Source organism: Trypanosoma grayi (genome assembly GCF_000691245.1).
Source record: "Trypanosoma grayi strain ANR4 Tgr_21_V1, whole genome shotgun sequence".
Classification (NCBI taxonomy): domain Eukaryota; phylum Euglenozoa; class Kinetoplastea; order Trypanosomatida; family Trypanosomatidae; genus Trypanosoma; species Trypanosoma grayi.
Genome location: NW_008825640.1, coordinates 14,119 through 29,886, shown reverse-complemented (window position 1 = coordinate 29,886; position 15,768 = coordinate 14,119). Strand labels below are relative to the sequence as shown.

The window sequence follows — 15,768 nt, the reverse complement described above, 5'->3', positions numbered from 1 at the left end:
TTTTTTTTTTTTTTTTTTTTTTTTTTTCTTTTTTTTTCGCTCCGTGATGTGGATTGCGAGTTTCGTTTCTCCAGTTTCATCACCTCTAACGTAGTGGGAAGGGAAGAACAAAGAAGAAGGCGGGCGACGGGTGGCTGAGGAAGAAGGAACCGCCATCATGTTGACCTCATCGCTTACTAGTGAAGATGGTCTCTTCCGTCAGCGGCTTGACTCCATTAACAAGGAGATGCAGGCCATTATTGAGCGCACAGCGATTGAGCGCGACAGGCTCTTCCGCACTGGCGCGATGGCGTCTTTGCCGTGGAGCATTGATGACGCCACGAAAATAGGGGGCGCAGAGCTCGTGCATCCCTTACAGAGTGTTGCTGTTGCTGCTTCTGCGAATGCCATGCAGTTGGTCGTGGACGAGGCAACTGTTCGACGGATTGTGACGGACGAGATGAAGGGTTTGAAGACGATGTTTCAACAGATGCTATCCGAGGCGGTGAGTGGCGTTCACTCGGCTGTGCAGAGGCGTCTCGAGGAGGTGAGTAAATGCCAAGCCGACCTCGCCGAATCGCTGCGGGAGGCGACGGAGGCCTCACGGCGCGGTTTAGCGGAGTTGCAGGGCGGGTTCAGTCGTCTGCAGCGCAGCACCGAGAGGCCGGTAGAGGAGCTGGCAAAGGAGCTGGAGAGTTTCGTCGCGACGAGCACAACGGAGCAAACGCGTCTGCGCGATGCTATTGCTGCCCTGCAGAACGAGGCAAGGATTGAGCAGCAACGGGGAGACCGCCGCGTCGATGAGCTCGTGCGCCGCCACCATGACTTAGTGCGCAACTCGCTCCTTGAGTTAGACACCCAGGCCGGTGGACTGCGGGACGAAATGCAGGGCATGCTGCGCACACATGCCCGGCAGGCGGCTGAAGAACGGGACGCAGTTCAGCATCACGTGGCTCGTCTTCAGGGTGCATTAGAGGCAACAAATGACACTACCACAAGGTGGGTCACGGAGCTGCGTAGCTTGATGGAAGAGAACATTGCTCGTCGCAGCGAAATACGCTCGTGCTTCCGCGATTGTAATCGGCTGGAGATGCTTTTGGGGGGCGCCTCACCGAGTGATGCAGCTCGGGCGGAGAGACGCGATGTATCACGTGGCCCTGTCGATAGCAGGGCGGGTGGTGCGACGGTCCATCCAGGGGAGTTAAGGGCGGTCAAGGAGAAGATCAGCAATCTCTTCAGCAGGACGGAGAAGGTGGAGCAGCAGGTGGCGCAGATGGACGAAGCTTGGCGGCATTTGTTTGCAGGTGGTAATGGTGGTGTTGGATTTACTGGTGCTGCTGCTGCTGCTGCTTCTAGTGGCGGCGGCGGTGGTGAGGGCCACATGACTTTCATAAATCAGGACTCACGTCAGGCAATGTCAGGCAGCAGAATTGAGCGGCCACGACCACTACAAGCAAAGAGCATTCTCGCTGCTTCACATATTCAGACATCACAAATTACAACGCCAATGAACATGCGGGGTCTGCCACAACATCAGATGACGCCGGCTAGTGTTTCTCAAGTCCACAGTCCGATGGGAGTGATGGGAGGAATGCATGGTGAGAGCCCAGTGCAGAGCTCTTCAGCTGCGTCACCAATGTCTTTTCATTCCCGCGGTGCTTATGATCCACGTATGCACCAGCAACAACAACAACAACAGCAGCAGCAACAGTATTACATGCATCATCAACAGCAACACCAGCACCATCACCACCAAATGAGTCACCACCAGATGCATCATTACCAACAGATGCACCAACAGCAGCAACAACAAAAACCAGGTGCCACGCGGCTGGTGGGTTCGCATTCCCGCTCTCGTCTCTTACATGGGCCATTGGAGCAGTCTGCGGAGCACAGTGGTGTCTCACACGTTCGGAGTGGTGACTTTACTGCAAGTGAGGTGCCACCCCAACATCCATCGAATACTCAAATGCTGGACACAACTCTGCCAGGTCGTGGCCACAATAAGCCATCCTCCCCACTTAAAGAAGCACCTGCCAAATCAAGGTCACCCACTCCATCGGATTCGTATGTGAGTGACGGTGGCAAAGACCTAAAGGAAGACAGCTCTATGCAGTACATTCCTGCACCCACTAGTGATATCGAGAGTGAGATGGAAAACAAGAAAATGGCCCGCCTGGCTTTGGATTAAGAAAGTGTGAGGGTGGTTACGTGTAGGCGGCATGGCCAATAAATGTGGTGGACCCTTTCCATTGGTGGCCGCTTGGCAAATAGATTGTACATGTCGTTATACTTTCATTTTGTTTTTGTTGTTATTACCATTGCACAAATCGTTTATTTTTCTCTTACTTGTTAGAGTTGGAATGGACACACTAAAAAAAGAATTATTCTGTTTTGGTCTCGTTTTTTTTGTTTTTGTTTTTTTTTGTTTTCTCCCTTCTGCTGTCTCTTCGATGACTATTTGTGGTTACATAAAGTACCTTATTAACGTGCGTAGCTCTAGAACCGTGGTGTGAATGTCCTCAGGAGTTGCCACTGCGACTGGAAGCGGGAAGGGCGTCGGGGCGAAGCCGTTCGTTCGTGAGACGCGTAGCGTGAAGATCCCACACCACCGCTTTCCCGCACTCAAGAAGGTGTGGATGGAGGTGTACACTCCCATCGTCGAGCAGTGCAAGCTGGAGATTCGCATGAATCTCAAGGCGCGCTGCGTCGAGCTGCGCACGTGCCCCGCAACACTCGAGGCCGCCGGTGGCGACGGCGGCAGCAGCAAGGTCCTCCTGCAGAAGGCGGAGGACTTCGTCAAGGCGGTGGTGGCCGGCTTCGACGTGAAGGATGCCATTGCCCTGTTACGTATGGACGATGTGTACATTGAGGGATTCGAGGTGAAGGATGTTCGCGCCAACCTGCAGGGCGACAACCTCTCGCGCTGCATTGGCCGCATGAGCGGCTCTCACGGTAAGACGAAGTACACCATCGAGAACGTGACGCGGACGCGTATTGTGATTGCCGACACGCACATTTGGGTGATGGGGACGACGCAGAATATCCGCGTGGCAAGGGATGCCCTCTGCGACCTGATCCGTGGCAGTCCGGCGGCGAAGGTCTACACCCGCGTGCGCGCCGTGATGAACCGCGTGAACGACACGTTTTAGCACACAGAAGGGAGTAACAAAACAAACAAAAAAATTAGATGCCATGCCATTTGCTTTCTCTCTCTTTCATTCTGTCCTACAGTCAAGGCAGAGGCTGGCGGTGCGTTCATGAAGATGCCGACGCTGTCAACGTTTCTGCATTAATCGTATAACAAAGCCAAGTGTGACGACAAGAACCCCAATGAGGGTAGTGTGTGCTTCAGTACTGTTTCTTTTTAAAGAATCTTGCTGTTTATGTTATTTCTGTGGGAGCGCTTTATATGTGTTGTTTTCTTTTGCTTCTTTCTTTTTCAAGCTGTTTGTCTATGAGAGTAACGACAGCACCGAGAAAAACCAACATCACGGAGGTGTCACCATGTGGCCTGCACAGTGAAGGAGATGTGCGAATGAAGGAGGGGGGACCTCTTCGATGCGAGAAGCAGTCACTCGCACCACTGCAGGAAGGGAGATGAAGCGAGTTGGTGTCAACAATGTGTCAGGGCTGTCTGATGGGAAGGTACCGAATATGCGGAAAGCTTGTGCCATGTCTTTGGCCCACCCCCACTCACATATCCTTCCCGAGCTTCTGACGCGTAAATACCGATGGGTCAAAGCAGTAGTCTTTGTTTTTGGTTCTTCTTTGTGTGTGACCACGTGCCAGTGTGGGTGCGCACCTTTCTGTACTGGAGCGTTGGTTTGTTGCAAATAGAATGCGATGATGTTTCATTTGTGGATTTCAGTTCGTGTTGCCCCTCTGTGTCTGAAGCGATTACGCCCTGGAGAAACAAATGCGAGCCTGTTGCCACTACTGCCTTCCGACAAAAGGCCAGCATTCTCACTGCTGCAAACGGCTTCCTCAGGGAAGCGCCTCTGGGAGGCTGTGCCGTGTCCTCCCCCACCAAGAGGGGAGGGGGGAGCAACATAACATGTTGTGTGGATCTCTGAAAGCCGCACAGGTGATAATCTATGATGAGAAACGGCCAAACAAAAAAAAAAACAAAGTTGTAGTTGCTAAGATGGAAGAAAAAAAGTTGATATATATCGTTTTCTCTTTCTAAGGTGAAGTCGGTGCCTTCATCACTAGAAGGTTAAAAACATGCCCTTATAATTTTCATGTCACCCTGAGAAAGGGTTACTGTTCGCTTTGGGTTGCGCTCGCCTCTGGTATTGGTGCTTGGTGTCTCTGCGTGCCGGGTCTCTGTTTCGCCATTCCTTGTGTGGGGATGCACGCGATTAGTGTGAGGTGAGAATTGTCTGACGGCTTGGTGTCCCTCTTTATGCTGTATTTCTCACTCTCTTTTGTGGTTATTGCCCCGCTGCATCTGTCCTTGCTTCCTTGCAGGTAGAGGATAACACCCGCCTCTTTGAGTGCACCCGCGATGCTCTCGCGGATTGACCGCGTGGAGCTGTACAACTTCAAGAGCTACGCCGGGCATGTGACGATTGGACCTCTGAAGGACTTCACGTGCATTGTCGGGCCCAACGGCTCGGGTAAGTCCAACCTCATGGACGCGCTGTGCTTTGTGCTGAGCGCCAACCCCGTGGCAATGCTGCGCGGGCGCGACGCGACGGACTTGATCTACCGTGGCGCGCAGAAGAAGGAGTGTGCCGTCACCGTCGTTTTCCGCCACACCACACCCGCGCAGAGCCACGACGGTGCCGCCGCGAATGGCAACAGCAGTCACCACACTAGCAACAATTATTCCGCCGGTAGGAACGGTGGTGGGAGCGGCGGTGCCGAGACGTCCTTCACGCGGGCGGTAGACACCAAGGGGCGCATCATTCACAAAATAGACGGAAGTCCTGTGGACGAGCGGAGCTTCTTTGCGGCACTGGAGAAGTTCAAGGTCGGCGCCCGCGTTAACAACTTCTTGGTGTTTCAGCACGAGGTGGAGGCCGTGGCGCAGAAGAAGGCGCGGGAGCTGACGGAGCTGCTCGAGCAAATCAGCGGCAGCAGCGAGCTGAAGGAGGAGTACAACCGCTGCAAGAAGGCTCACGAGATGGCAAACAACGAACTCACAACCGCGTCTCTGGCGAAGCGTGGCGCTGTTGTGGCCCTTAATCAAATGCGGCTTCACAAGAAGGAGGCTGAGAAGTATGAAGAGGTGCTGAAGCGCATTAGCGAGGAGAAATGCAACGAGGCACTCGTGGAGCTCTTCTACGTCGAGTCCAACCTGGAGAAACAGAAGGAGGAGCTGAACGCTTTTACAGAGAAATTAAATGCGCTTGAGCGAAGCATTGCTTCAGATGAGGAGATACGCAAGATGAAGCGTGAGTACGCTGAGAAGCACAAGTCGTACTTAGAAGAGCTGAAGAGGAACCGCAAGGAAGCTGACACCCTACGTGATAAGCACACTACACTGGAACGTATCAAAATATCCTTGACACATTTGAACCGTAAGCGTGAGGTGCAGCAGTATGAGCTGGACAGCGTTATGAAGACACAGAAGGTTCAATCAGGGGAGACACAGCGCCTGAATGAGCAGCTGCAGCAGCAGAAGGCACTGCTGGCCGCGTTTGAAGAGCGGTGCAGGAAGGAAGACAAGGGACACACTACGCTGAGTGGCACGCTAAGCACGGAACAGCTATCGGAGTACCGTCAACTCCGAAAGGAGGCAGAATGCGAAACTGTGGTGTTGCGGCAGCAGCTGGAGCGTGTAAAGCGTGAGCAGCAATCACTCATTGAGGGGCAGAAGCAGTGCGTGCTGGCAGTCGAGAATGTCAAGTCACAGAAGCAGGAACTCGTGCAAGGTGTACAACGTGGTAATGATCGTGCCACTGAATTGGAGCATCGAAAGCAAGAACTTCACGACACGATTGAAGAACTCTCACGCGGCATTAACCAAAAACGTGCGGACCTTGTTCAGGCAGAGAAGAAAAATAAAGAGCGTGACGCAGAGCTTGCCAAGATACAGGAGCAACTGCATGAGCTCCGCTTTATTAAAGAGAATGACAAACACGGCACACGAATGGCAGCGGCCTTGCAGGCTCTGCGCTCCCTCCACGGCATTCGTGGGCGTCTTGTCGACCTCTGCACGATTCCCAACGACAAGTACCGCAATGCGGTGACCGTGGCGCTGGGTAAGAACCTTGAGGCTGTTGTCGTCGATACCACCGAGGCAGCGATTAGCTGCGTGCGGTACCTAAAGGAGCACCGCCTGCCGCCCATGACGTTCCTTCCGCTGGATTCCGTCCAGGGAAAGCGAGTAAACGACCGACTTCGGACATTCGGCGGTACCTGCAAGCCTGTCGTGGATGTGATCCGCTATGACATGGCGATTGAACCTGCGGTGCAGTACGCCCTGGGACAGACGCTTGTGTGCGATGCCATGACAGAGGCGAGACACGTCGCGTACGGTCGCGAGGACGGTGAGCGCTTCAAAGTGGTGACTGTTGACGGCTCTGTGCTAATGAAGAACGGTGCGGTGCAAGGTGGTCTTGCGTCGATTCAGTCGCGTGCGCGCAAGTGGGACGAGAAGAAGTACGATGATCTGCGCGTGGCTCGGGACAGACTGCTGAACGACGCCACTGGTGGGTCCGAGGCGGAGATGGCACGCATGCATTGCGAACTGCGCGACATGGAGGCGCGGTTGGAGTTCGCGCGCGGTCGCATCAAGGCGGTCGAGGCAGAGGCACAGGCGACCACGCAGAAGGTGGCAAACATGCAACGCGAGACGGCGAGGCAGGAGGCGGAGGAGCGCACCATCGCCGAGCGCCGCGCTGCGTACGAGGCGGAGCTGGAAAAGTGTCAGCAGGAACTGCGCAAGACACGTAAGTCCATCGTGGAGGTGGAGGAGCGCATCTTCACGGAGTTCCAGAAGCGTGTGAAGATTCCCAATCTGGTGGAAATGGAGAGCAGCGAGGCACAACGCGTGAAGGAGCGTGCTGAGCAGCGGCAGCAGATGCAGCTGCTCATCCACAGGCTCGAGATATCACTTGAGGCGGAGCAGAAGCGTATCAGTGGGCGCCCCATTGATGACTTGCGAAGTGCGTGTGCTCGGTTGGAGAAGGAGATCCAGCAATGTGAGCGTGACCTGGCTGTTTACAGCGACGTAGTTAAGGCCACTGAGAAGAAGCAGGCTGAGGCAAAGGTGTGTGTTAGTGGGGCGAAGGAGGAGCTCGATCGCCTCGAGGCAAACATTCGTCGACAGAGCCGTACCTCTGAGCAAGAGCTTGGAAAGTTGGGGCAGGCTCGTCGAGGTGTCACTGCCCTCCAGGCCGCCTGCGACACACTGCGGTTGCAGCGCATGAACATTGTGCGTCGCTGCCAGATGGAGGAGATTGCACTGCCACTGAAACCCTCTGAGATGAGCGGCACCAAGCGATTACGCACAACTGAGGGCGGGGCTCTGAGTGCGAGCGAGCCGTTTGCGCTATTGGAAGAAGCCTCTAGTGCGGTGCCAACAGGACCGCAGCAGCAGCAACCCTCTCGTGCCCGCCAGTCTGCACCGCCGGCAAAGGAGGCGAATGTGATAGTGGACTTCAGTAACCTTTCAGAGAGTCTGCGGCAGTCGGCATCAGACAAGGCGCGCCTAGCCGCGTACAAGCAGAGCGCGGAGGCCTTGTTGGAATCCCTACAGCGTGCAGCAGAGTCGCTGGCGCCCAACTTGAAGGCCGTGGCGCGTTTTGTGGACTCTGAGGACAAGTTGGGTACTTCCTCCGCCCTACTTGAGGCGGCGCGCGAGAAAGCCCACAAGGCGTACGCAGAATTTACGAGACTCAAGGAGCTCCGCACGCAGCGATTCATGGAGACGTTTGACAAGATTGCGGAGCACGTGGACCGCGTGTACCGCGCCCTTACTCTGAGCACACGCGCACACGCGGTGCACGGCTCCGCATACCTGAGTCTCGAGGACGCCGAGGAGCCTTACTTGGCGGGGACGCGGTACCACGCAACGCCACCCATGAAGCGCTACATGCCGATGGAGCTGCTTTCNGAGGACGCCGAGGAGCCTTACTTGGCGGGGACGCGGTACCACGCAACGCCACCCATGAAGCGCTACATGCCGATGGAGCTGCTTTCCGGCGGGGAGCGCACAATGGCGGCCCTTGCACTGCTGTTTGCTGTGCACGCCGTGTCGCCAACGCCGTTCTTTGTTTTGGACGAAGTGGACGCTGCGTTGGATGCCGGCAATGTGGAGAAGTTAGCCAACTACATGCGGAAGAACTGCAGCACGACGCAGTTCCTTGTCATCTCGCTGAAGGACCAGCTGTACCACGTGGCTGATCTGCTGGTTGGGGTGCTGAAGGACAAGGAAAAAGAGAGCTCTTCCGTGCTGACGATGGATCTCCGTGGCTACCCCTTTTAAGGCTTCTGCCACTGCGTGCCTCCTCGGTGTGAGGAAGAGAAAGTAAAGGAGAAGATACACAGACGACACTAACAGAGCTTCCATAGAGGTTGCCAGAATCAAAGGCAAATATGAAGGATTGAGAAATGAGAAGAAAGAGTCATAGAGGGGACGTGTCACGTCAGAGAGTGAATTTGTTTTATTTTGTTGGTATTCGTTGTTTTTTTTTTGCTGTTCCACCAGGACGGTGCGCCTCTAAAGGGACCGACACGTCTAGTTGGTGTTGTAAGCCTGCGTGGTGTTCGTTCTCCCTTTTCCCAATCTCCGTCCTTTTTTTCCCCCTCCGTGGCTGCAATGACGTGTCATTGTGTGAAACGGTAGTAGGGATGAATTTGGGCTCCCTGCCGGCAACGCCAGTGCGTCCCGCGGCTCTGCACCATGCACTTACGCATGATGGCTTTTTCACGATTGACAGGCGGGTGTTAACGAATGCAGATGAAGAAGAATGGGGGAAAAACGCCGAAAACGCAACTGGCCGTGGTCGGCGAAGCTGCATCATGCCGGCTCCGGCATGCCTGGGTAGTCTTGCTGCCGCCTTGCCCCCTGTTACAGTGAAGGAATTTGAGTGGGCCGAAGCGGTGCTGGCTGCACGTGAGGCAGAGTGTGGTGCGTCCTTTTAGTGTTTCACTTTGGTCTGCGAAACTCCCCCACCCTTAATGGCCGTATCACCTTGATTCTGTGTGAGTGTGTACATGTTTGCGGCAGCGTTATTTTTTGTCGTTGTTTTTGTTCTTGTTGTTTACTCTCTTGAGCGTTAGAGATAAATAGAGAGGGTGTGTGTTTCTGTGTGTGTGCTTGCCGACTGCAAGGGGAACGAATGCAGCATGGATGCGAAGCAAGCCTTTGATGAGATTCGTGCGCGTTTCTCATCACGACCGCTCTTTCAAGAGATGGAGCGCGACTTAAGGGTGATGACGCACCGCATCAGTCAGCCATTTACGAATGAAAACAGCTCCTATTGTAGAGACGACAGAAGTATTGGGAGGAGCAGCTCTACGCCTACCGGTTTACTGAGAAAACTGCCACCCCCAATCGTCCGACCAGCTGTAGTGGAGACGTTGCTGCACCACTCCTCAGCGCTCCCGGTGTGGGAGGAAAAGCAAAGAGGTGGAAACGACAGTGGCTTCGACAGGTGCCACTGGGAAGAGAGTCCTGGCGAAGGATGCTCTTCGTCTCAATGGGCTAGGGTGGGGGGACGTGTGATGGGAACGCGCGCTTCACTTAGTTGTAGCCCACCGGATTCATTCCTGTCCGGCTCGCGGGTCGGTCCGCCGATAGACTTTGGAGCGGAACAGCAGCACTCTCGTGATAGTCGGGGGCGGTACTCCACTCACGAGGCTGGTGGCGTACAGACACCACCACCACCGCCGTCACCGCCGCCGCTGTATGCTGTGGCAGGTGATTGCAGTCAGGCGTCATCTCATGGTCGAGGTCATGACAGCAACGACAGCAGAGGTGGCACGCAGGCGGCGGTGACGGTAGACACCTGTGAAAGGCCGCGTAGTGACGGTCTTCGCTTTCTGAGAGAACTAGACGAGACGAGCATCCTGCAGCAAGTGCGCCACGCCCTGAGTATTTACAAGCATCGTGAAGAGGAAGAAGAGGCAAAGTTTCCAGCTGCGCCTCCAGCGGCGCCCATCACCGACGCTGAGCGTGCGCTTCATTGGTCTGCGGAGGTCAGTGCGCAGCCATTGACGGAGGCGACGCGCTCTGCCCTCGCGGAGCTTGAGGAGTTGGAGAGAAAACACCACGCCGCCGCCGCCGCGGAGATGGCGGTGGTGACGCCGATGCGGTTCCAAGAGGAACGAAGGCATTCAACAGGCGTCGCTCCCGCAGATGACATGATAATGCGATGTGCAAAGATTGGTAACTCACTACGTGGTGATCACCCGGCCCGGCTAGAGGTGGAGGCACCAGCGCCAATAAGAGAGATCACTGCAGCGGCTACCGGGAGTCTTCCGACGGAACCAAGACGGCGGCGGCAGCAACGTTTGTTGCGTGGCCCGACAGATAATGTGGTAGTTGACAGGGGAGTCCACGTGGCGACAAATCTGCGCGAGTGGGACTCAACAAACGAGCCCCGTTTAGGGAAGAATCACTCTTCTGTTCTTAGACCTGCAAATACAGACATTTCATAGACGTGGGATGCTAGTCGCAAATAGTCAAACGTGTCCTTTTTGTAGATATCGGTTTTTTATATCATCATATATGGCACACTGTTGTTGTTTTTTTTTATGTCTGCGAATTCATACACTGTGGGCGGGGATACAAAAGATCCTTGGGAAAACAAAGTGTGTGTTTTATTCCTTCGCTGTGATGCCTTTTTGAATGAAGTGCGAGAGAGTTTGAAGTGAAGCCATACCGCTACGCTGATGGGAGCTGCAGACTCGAGGGACGACCACTGGCAGAAGGACTCCGAGGCCCCCGAGTGCCGTAAGTGTGGCGTCACCTTCTCGCTTAGCATACGGCGCCACCACTGCCGCAACTGCGGCTACGTATTCTGCAAAAATTGTTCGCCGTACAGCAGCATAATCCCAATGCGAGGTGTTTACATGCCAGTTCGCGTCTGCTCGGATTGCTTCCACGCATTGCGCAAGGATGGTGGCGCTACTGCTTGTGGTGGCGATATCTCCGCGACGCAGCGCGGACCATCGCTCACCTCTACAACGTACGAGAGCAACGACGGAAGTTACACGGGTCTTGACGCGCCCATTAGTCCCAGTGCGGCGGTGGGCACCAACTGGGACGGCAATAACAGCCAGTTTGTTGGGGCAGGCGGCGTGGAAACGGAAAATGAAGCGTTGGCGTATTACGACAGCTACGCACGGCCCACGGAAGTGGCAGCGGCAACGGCATATGTTGTGGGAGATAAGACGGCGGCTCGCATGGAGAAGGAGCGACTTTTTCAGTGCTGGATGGATGTGCGCCAGCGCGCCGTGTTTACGGATATATTGTTGCAGCAGGTTGAGAGAGTTGATGAAAATACAGAAGTCGTGTATTGTTTGGAAATAGAAAACATCAAATTGCAGCCAGAGCAGCCTGAACATCTTAATGTCTTGTTTCCGTTTCCAGAAGGAGGGGATGGGAATGCGGAGCTCTTGATGGAACCTGTTGATTCCTGTATTCCGGCGCTGCAGGGGGAAAGCGAGGCTGTCGACACTGCTCTGAAGCAGCTAGCAGCACAGCTTTCCTTGCCACCTGCTGTGGTGATGTGCAAGAGTGACTCGGTGGAGTTGCGTCAGTTTTAATGCCTTCATGATGAAAGTGCGCGTTTCCACAGCCACATGAGCGTAGTTGAATGCTTATTGCTGTTGATTTCCCTCGTCTCACTAAAGTCGCATCTGCTGCTTTCATTGTAACTTGTTTTCTTTGTATACATATATATTCTTCTTTCCGTACTAAATCAATCGACGAAAAAAAAAGCACAGTTATTGGTGATCCCGTAGGGGATATAGGAGATAGGGAGAGAGAGAGTCAGTAGCGATGCGCTCCTCGCTGTTGTGTAGACGGCAGATGCGGCCGTACTACAATCTCCCTTCCAAGTCCGACCACGGGCGTAAGATGACTGGCTTTCTCACACCGTACCGCCATTGGATGTGGAAGCAGAATGAACTGTGGCGCAACGTCCACGAGGCGCAGTTTGAGCACCTGCGGAAGGTGTACAAGAGGCAGTGGCTCGAATCCTTCCGCGTCAACGCGGATGAGTACATCTACAAGTACAATATCACAAAGGCGGCGCAGCTTGCGCAGTGGGAGTACGAGATGCAGGAGCAGGAGAAAAAACGCATCGAGGCAAAGCAAATGACGGAGGGGCGTCAGGCGCTTAAGAAAAAACACCTAGACCTGTTGCGGGAATTCCACGAAAGGCAATTCTTCTTCTGGTACGAGCGTGCGAGCGAGCGGCTGCAGAATATGAGCCTTATTCAGTACCTTCCACAGTCGAAGGTGCAGGAGCACATTGAGAAGGAGCTGGACAAGTACGTTGCCGGTAAGAATGAGGCGTACCCGTTAAACTTCGTCGGGCAGATGCCTTTGCTGGAGGACCGTGACGGCAACATTGTGGAGGTGCCGCAGAGCCTTCTGTCAAATCACGTCGCCGAACACCCCGACTCCACCGCCAAACCTCACGAGCCGCACGAAGGTGCCACCGCCGCCAGTGCGGAGGAGCAGCTGCTGCGCACACTCGTGAGCGCGAGGGAGAAAGGGCTTGAGGAGTGGCTTGAGGACGACTCGCGCGCGCTCTCCGAGACAATTGACGACATATCTCGCGAGGAGGAGGAACGTGAGGCGGGCGTGCGCGTCGCACGGAGCATGGAGGAAACGGATGCGGAGCGTGAGATTAGTCGCCGCACGTACATTGACCGCGGCAAAACAGGCTCTAAGGCTATTTTCCGCCGGCCAAATGTCGTCGAGGGCGATAGTGGTGCTGCAGCAGCAGTTAATGTTTCTGCACAGCAACCGACAGACCCCAAGACGCCGATGAAGCGGCGCAAGAAGGGCAAGCTGGACAAGGTGCACGCCCTGCAGGAGCAGCAGGACACCTTGCTTGCGAAACTGTCGGCGCAGAGCCTCAAGGAGGGGGTTGACCCGTCGGTTCTGGCGAAGCGCGGCGAGATTGTGGCGAACCGCGGCCGAATTCGCGACAAGATGGCGATACCGACGCAGGAGGTGCTGATGCAGAACCCTGAACTTGCTGCAGGAAGTGTGCCCAATGCGCGCCTCAACGTACAGGACAAGGTGGACCAGCGCTACCAGCGTGGGAAGTACAAACCTAAGAATGATGACGATAGCGACTCAGGTGGCGAGAATCTATAGGACGCACGAGGCACACAGTTTCCAACGGTGGACTTTTCGGCTTGCACTTTATGCAATACTTGCTGTCTACACATTTGTGCCTCACGACGGGTAGGTGAACCAAAAAAAAAATCGAAACATTTTTTTTTGTTTTGTTGTCCCCTTTTTATCCATTCCTCTTTGCTCAGCATATAGATAGAGTTGTGCAGGGACGGGGGGCACACCTCTGTGTTGTGTACATTGGTTTTCAACTGCACGTTTGTGTGGCTTCCACCGTCAGATTTGAAAATAAGAGAAGGAGAAAACAACAACAACAAGAGAGATACACACAGAGAGTCTACACCCTTGTTGTGTTTCGTTTGGATCGGCAAGACGATGGTACCACAAGTGCGAAAGTATCGCTTAGAAATCGCCGTCAGGCGGCTGTATGACCTTGCGCACATGAGCTCCAGTGCGCGGATTGTGTTCTCTGTGCGTTTTTCCAACTTCCCCGAGGTGTTCATCCGCCCACAGATGAGGGGCGGTGGCGGCGTAGCTGAATCGGCCCCTTTTGGTGACCGTATCCTCTCGCTGACATACAATGTGTGCCACAAGGCGGAATTCAACCTTAACGACGATGAGTGCTGCCGACTGTTTCCTGCTCAGTGCGTCTGCCGTGTGTATGACGAGGCACAGTCCCAAACAGCAGCAGCGGCAGCCCTCACGTGGGTGTGTCCGTGCCTTCTGACGTCGGAGCGGCCGCCAGAGGGGCGACAGCACGTCAGCTACCCAATGTGCGACGCGGACGGCCGTACGATGGGTTTTGCTGAGATGTCGTGTCGCGTTGTTCCCGTCGGCAACGCTCTGGCCGCTGCTGCGCCAGCACCAGGAGTCGCACCCGTTAGCAACAGCAGCGCTGTGGCGTTACCAGCCTCTTCTGAAAGCGTGATGGTCAAAGGCAAGCCGTACGTCCTTCGTGTGATTCTTGATGGCAAAGAAAAGAGAGCGCCAACAAGGAAAGGCAAGAAGCGAACGAAGAGTGTTGCCAGTCGTCGGCACTCCAAACCAGCAACGACAGAGGTGTTAGGCACGGTCGTGGCGATGGGTGATGCGCCGATAGAAAATAAAACGGAGGAGGCACATAACCAATATAGAGATAAAGAGGATTCCAGGGGAAGGGGTGCAGCTACAGCCAAGAGGAAGACACTTTTGTATGTCCTGCAATACGAGGTGGCGTATCAAATTCAGTCCAACTGTGGAACACTATATGCCACTTTGAAACGAGAGTTCACACCACTGAATGCAGTTGCTGTTAATGAGAAGGCAAGACCCATGACGACCAAGGTGGAAGATGTTGTTCAGAAGATATCAAGGCTGGCGAATATTGCACTTCAGCTGTCAATTCAGCTAGTTGAGTCAGCTGGGAAGGAATATACAGATATTGCGATAGATGAAAAGAGTCGTCGCAACCCCGTGAACAAACTTCCTGTCCCGCGGGAAGGAAGCGTAGCACATTTTCTCATGTTTCAGGTACTTTTTCAGTTGCAGTGCTTGGGAACCAGCCTTTGCCATATCACGGCAGCTTACCGTCACCCACTGGAAGTTCAACTTTCCACGTTGCACCACCAGCATCTGAGGTTTATCAAGAAGCTTTCGTTGGAGGTTCAGGAATTGACGAAATACATCAATATTATTGTGCAGTCTGCCATAGATGGCGGTTTTGGAGGCGAGAACTCTTTTCCAAAAGCGGCGTCAACAACGGCATACTCTTCCAGCAGTTCAAGCCAAAGTAGCAGCAGCAGCGACACCTCATCCTCCCGATCATCATCAAGTAGGCGTTCGACGGGACAGAAAAGTTATTCTACGGAAACTGTCTCTTCGGCGTCCTTGCATGGACAGACGACGACGGTGGCGCCCATCGGGCACGCAACACGTTTGGTGCAAACTAACGAGCAGGCCAATATTGTCACGCACGCAACACCAGCATATACACCATCGGCGTACGCGCCACTGGGGCACTCGGTTGCGTCAGGTCTGATATCATCGTTGCCCTCTCCGCCAAAGAGCGCTCTACCGGCGGTTGGTGTGTCTGGGTACACATTCCCGCCACATTCAGAGGGAGGCTCCGCGCTGGTTTCCTCAACATCGCTTGTGACATCGCTTTCAAAGGGCGATGAGGATATTGGCAAGGGGTACATATCAAATACCACAGGAGCTGCAGCAATGAAGCCAGTTCTTGATGCCACACATGCCACATCCGCCACTCTTTCAAGCGCTGGCATTTCAGGGGCTCAGCCATTCGCAGGCGCCTCTGGAGTTCCTGCGCCAGTGCCTCAGCCCGTTCAATCCACGTCACCTGAGGTGAGTGTTGCTGCAGCGAGCACGGTGCAGCGGCCCTCTGTTTTTCCCTCAGGTGCTCCTGTGCCAGTGCCTCAGCCCGTTCGATCCACGTCACCTGAGGTGAGTGTTGCTGCAGCGAGCACGGTGCAACGGCCCTCTGTTTTTCCCTCAGGTGCTCCTGCGCCAGTGCCTCAGCC

General features: G+C 54.6%; 10 protein-coding genes across 10 annotated transcripts; 8 read left to right on the top strand and 2 right to left on the bottom strand.

The window, feature by feature from the left end:
* Positions 1-157: 157 nt before the first annotated feature.
* DQ04_00211170 (hypothetical protein) lies at positions 158-2,170 on the top strand (the record flags this gene model as incomplete). Its single annotated transcript, XM_009308465.1, has 1 exon — positions 158-2,170. The coding sequence occupies one exon, from the start codon at positions 158-160 to the stop codon at positions 2,168-2,170; it is 2,013 nt and encodes a 670-aa protein (XP_009306740.1).
* Positions 2,171-2,495: 325 nt separating this feature from the next.
* Positions 2,496-3,131, top strand: DQ04_00211160 (RNA-binding protein PNO1; the record flags this gene model as incomplete). The annotated part of the gene is made up of 1 exon (XM_009308464.1): positions 2,496-3,131. One exon carries the CDS (start codon positions 2,496-2,498, stop codon positions 3,129-3,131), a length of 636 nt encoding a protein of 211 aa, XP_009306739.1.
* A 582-nt stretch (positions 3,132-3,713) lies between these two features.
* Positions 3,714-4,055, top strand: DQ04_00211150 (hypothetical protein; the record flags this gene model as incomplete). Its single annotated transcript, XM_009308463.1, has 1 exon — positions 3,714-4,055. One exon carries the CDS (start codon positions 3,714-3,716, stop codon positions 4,053-4,055), a length of 342 nt encoding a protein of 113 aa, XP_009306738.1.
* A 434-nt stretch (positions 4,056-4,489) lies between these two features.
* Positions 4,490-8,419, top strand: DQ04_00211140 (structural maintenance of chromosome (SMC) family protein; the record flags this gene model as incomplete). The annotated part of the gene is made up of 1 exon (XM_009308462.1): positions 4,490-8,419. The coding sequence occupies one exon, from the start codon at positions 4,490-4,492 to the stop codon at positions 8,417-8,419; it is 3,930 nt and encodes a 1,309-aa protein (XP_009306737.1).
* A 365-nt stretch (positions 8,420-8,784) lies between these two features.
* DQ04_00211130 (hypothetical protein) lies at positions 8,785-9,078 on the top strand (the record flags this gene model as incomplete). Its single annotated transcript, XM_009308461.1, has 1 exon — positions 8,785-9,078. One exon carries the CDS (start codon positions 8,785-8,787, stop codon positions 9,076-9,078), a length of 294 nt encoding a protein of 97 aa, XP_009306736.1.
* A 204-nt stretch (positions 9,079-9,282) lies between these two features.
* DQ04_00211120 (hypothetical protein) lies at positions 9,283-10,596 on the top strand (the record flags this gene model as incomplete). The annotated part of the gene is made up of 1 exon (XM_009308460.1): positions 9,283-10,596. One exon carries the CDS (start codon positions 9,283-9,285, stop codon positions 10,594-10,596), a length of 1,314 nt encoding a protein of 437 aa, XP_009306735.1.
* A 234-nt stretch (positions 10,597-10,830) lies between these two features.
* Positions 10,831-11,706, top strand: DQ04_00211110 (putative zinc finger protein; the record flags this gene model as incomplete). The annotated part of the gene is made up of 1 exon (XM_009308459.1): positions 10,831-11,706. The coding sequence occupies one exon, from the start codon at positions 10,831-10,833 to the stop codon at positions 11,704-11,706; it is 876 nt and encodes a 291-aa protein (XP_009306734.1).
* Positions 11,707-11,971: 265 nt separating this feature from the next.
* Positions 11,972-13,273, top strand: DQ04_00211100 (hypothetical protein; the record flags this gene model as incomplete). The annotated part of the gene is made up of 1 exon (XM_009308458.1): positions 11,972-13,273. The coding sequence occupies one exon, from the start codon at positions 11,972-11,974 to the stop codon at positions 13,271-13,273; it is 1,302 nt and encodes a 433-aa protein (XP_009306733.1).
* A 1,374-nt stretch (positions 13,274-14,647) lies between these two features.
* Positions 14,648-14,863, bottom strand: DQ04_00211090 (hypothetical protein; the record flags this gene model as incomplete). Its single annotated transcript, XM_009308457.1, has 1 exon — positions 14,648-14,863. The coding sequence occupies one exon, from the start codon at positions 14,861-14,863 to the stop codon at positions 14,648-14,650; it is 216 nt and encodes a 71-aa protein (XP_009306732.1).
* A 224-nt stretch (positions 14,864-15,087) lies between these two features.
* Positions 15,088-15,513, bottom strand: DQ04_00211080 (hypothetical protein; the record flags this gene model as incomplete). The annotated part of the gene is made up of 1 exon (XM_009308456.1): positions 15,088-15,513. One exon carries the CDS (start codon positions 15,511-15,513, stop codon positions 15,088-15,090), a length of 426 nt encoding a protein of 141 aa, XP_009306731.1.
* Positions 15,514-15,768: the final 255 nt, after the last annotated feature.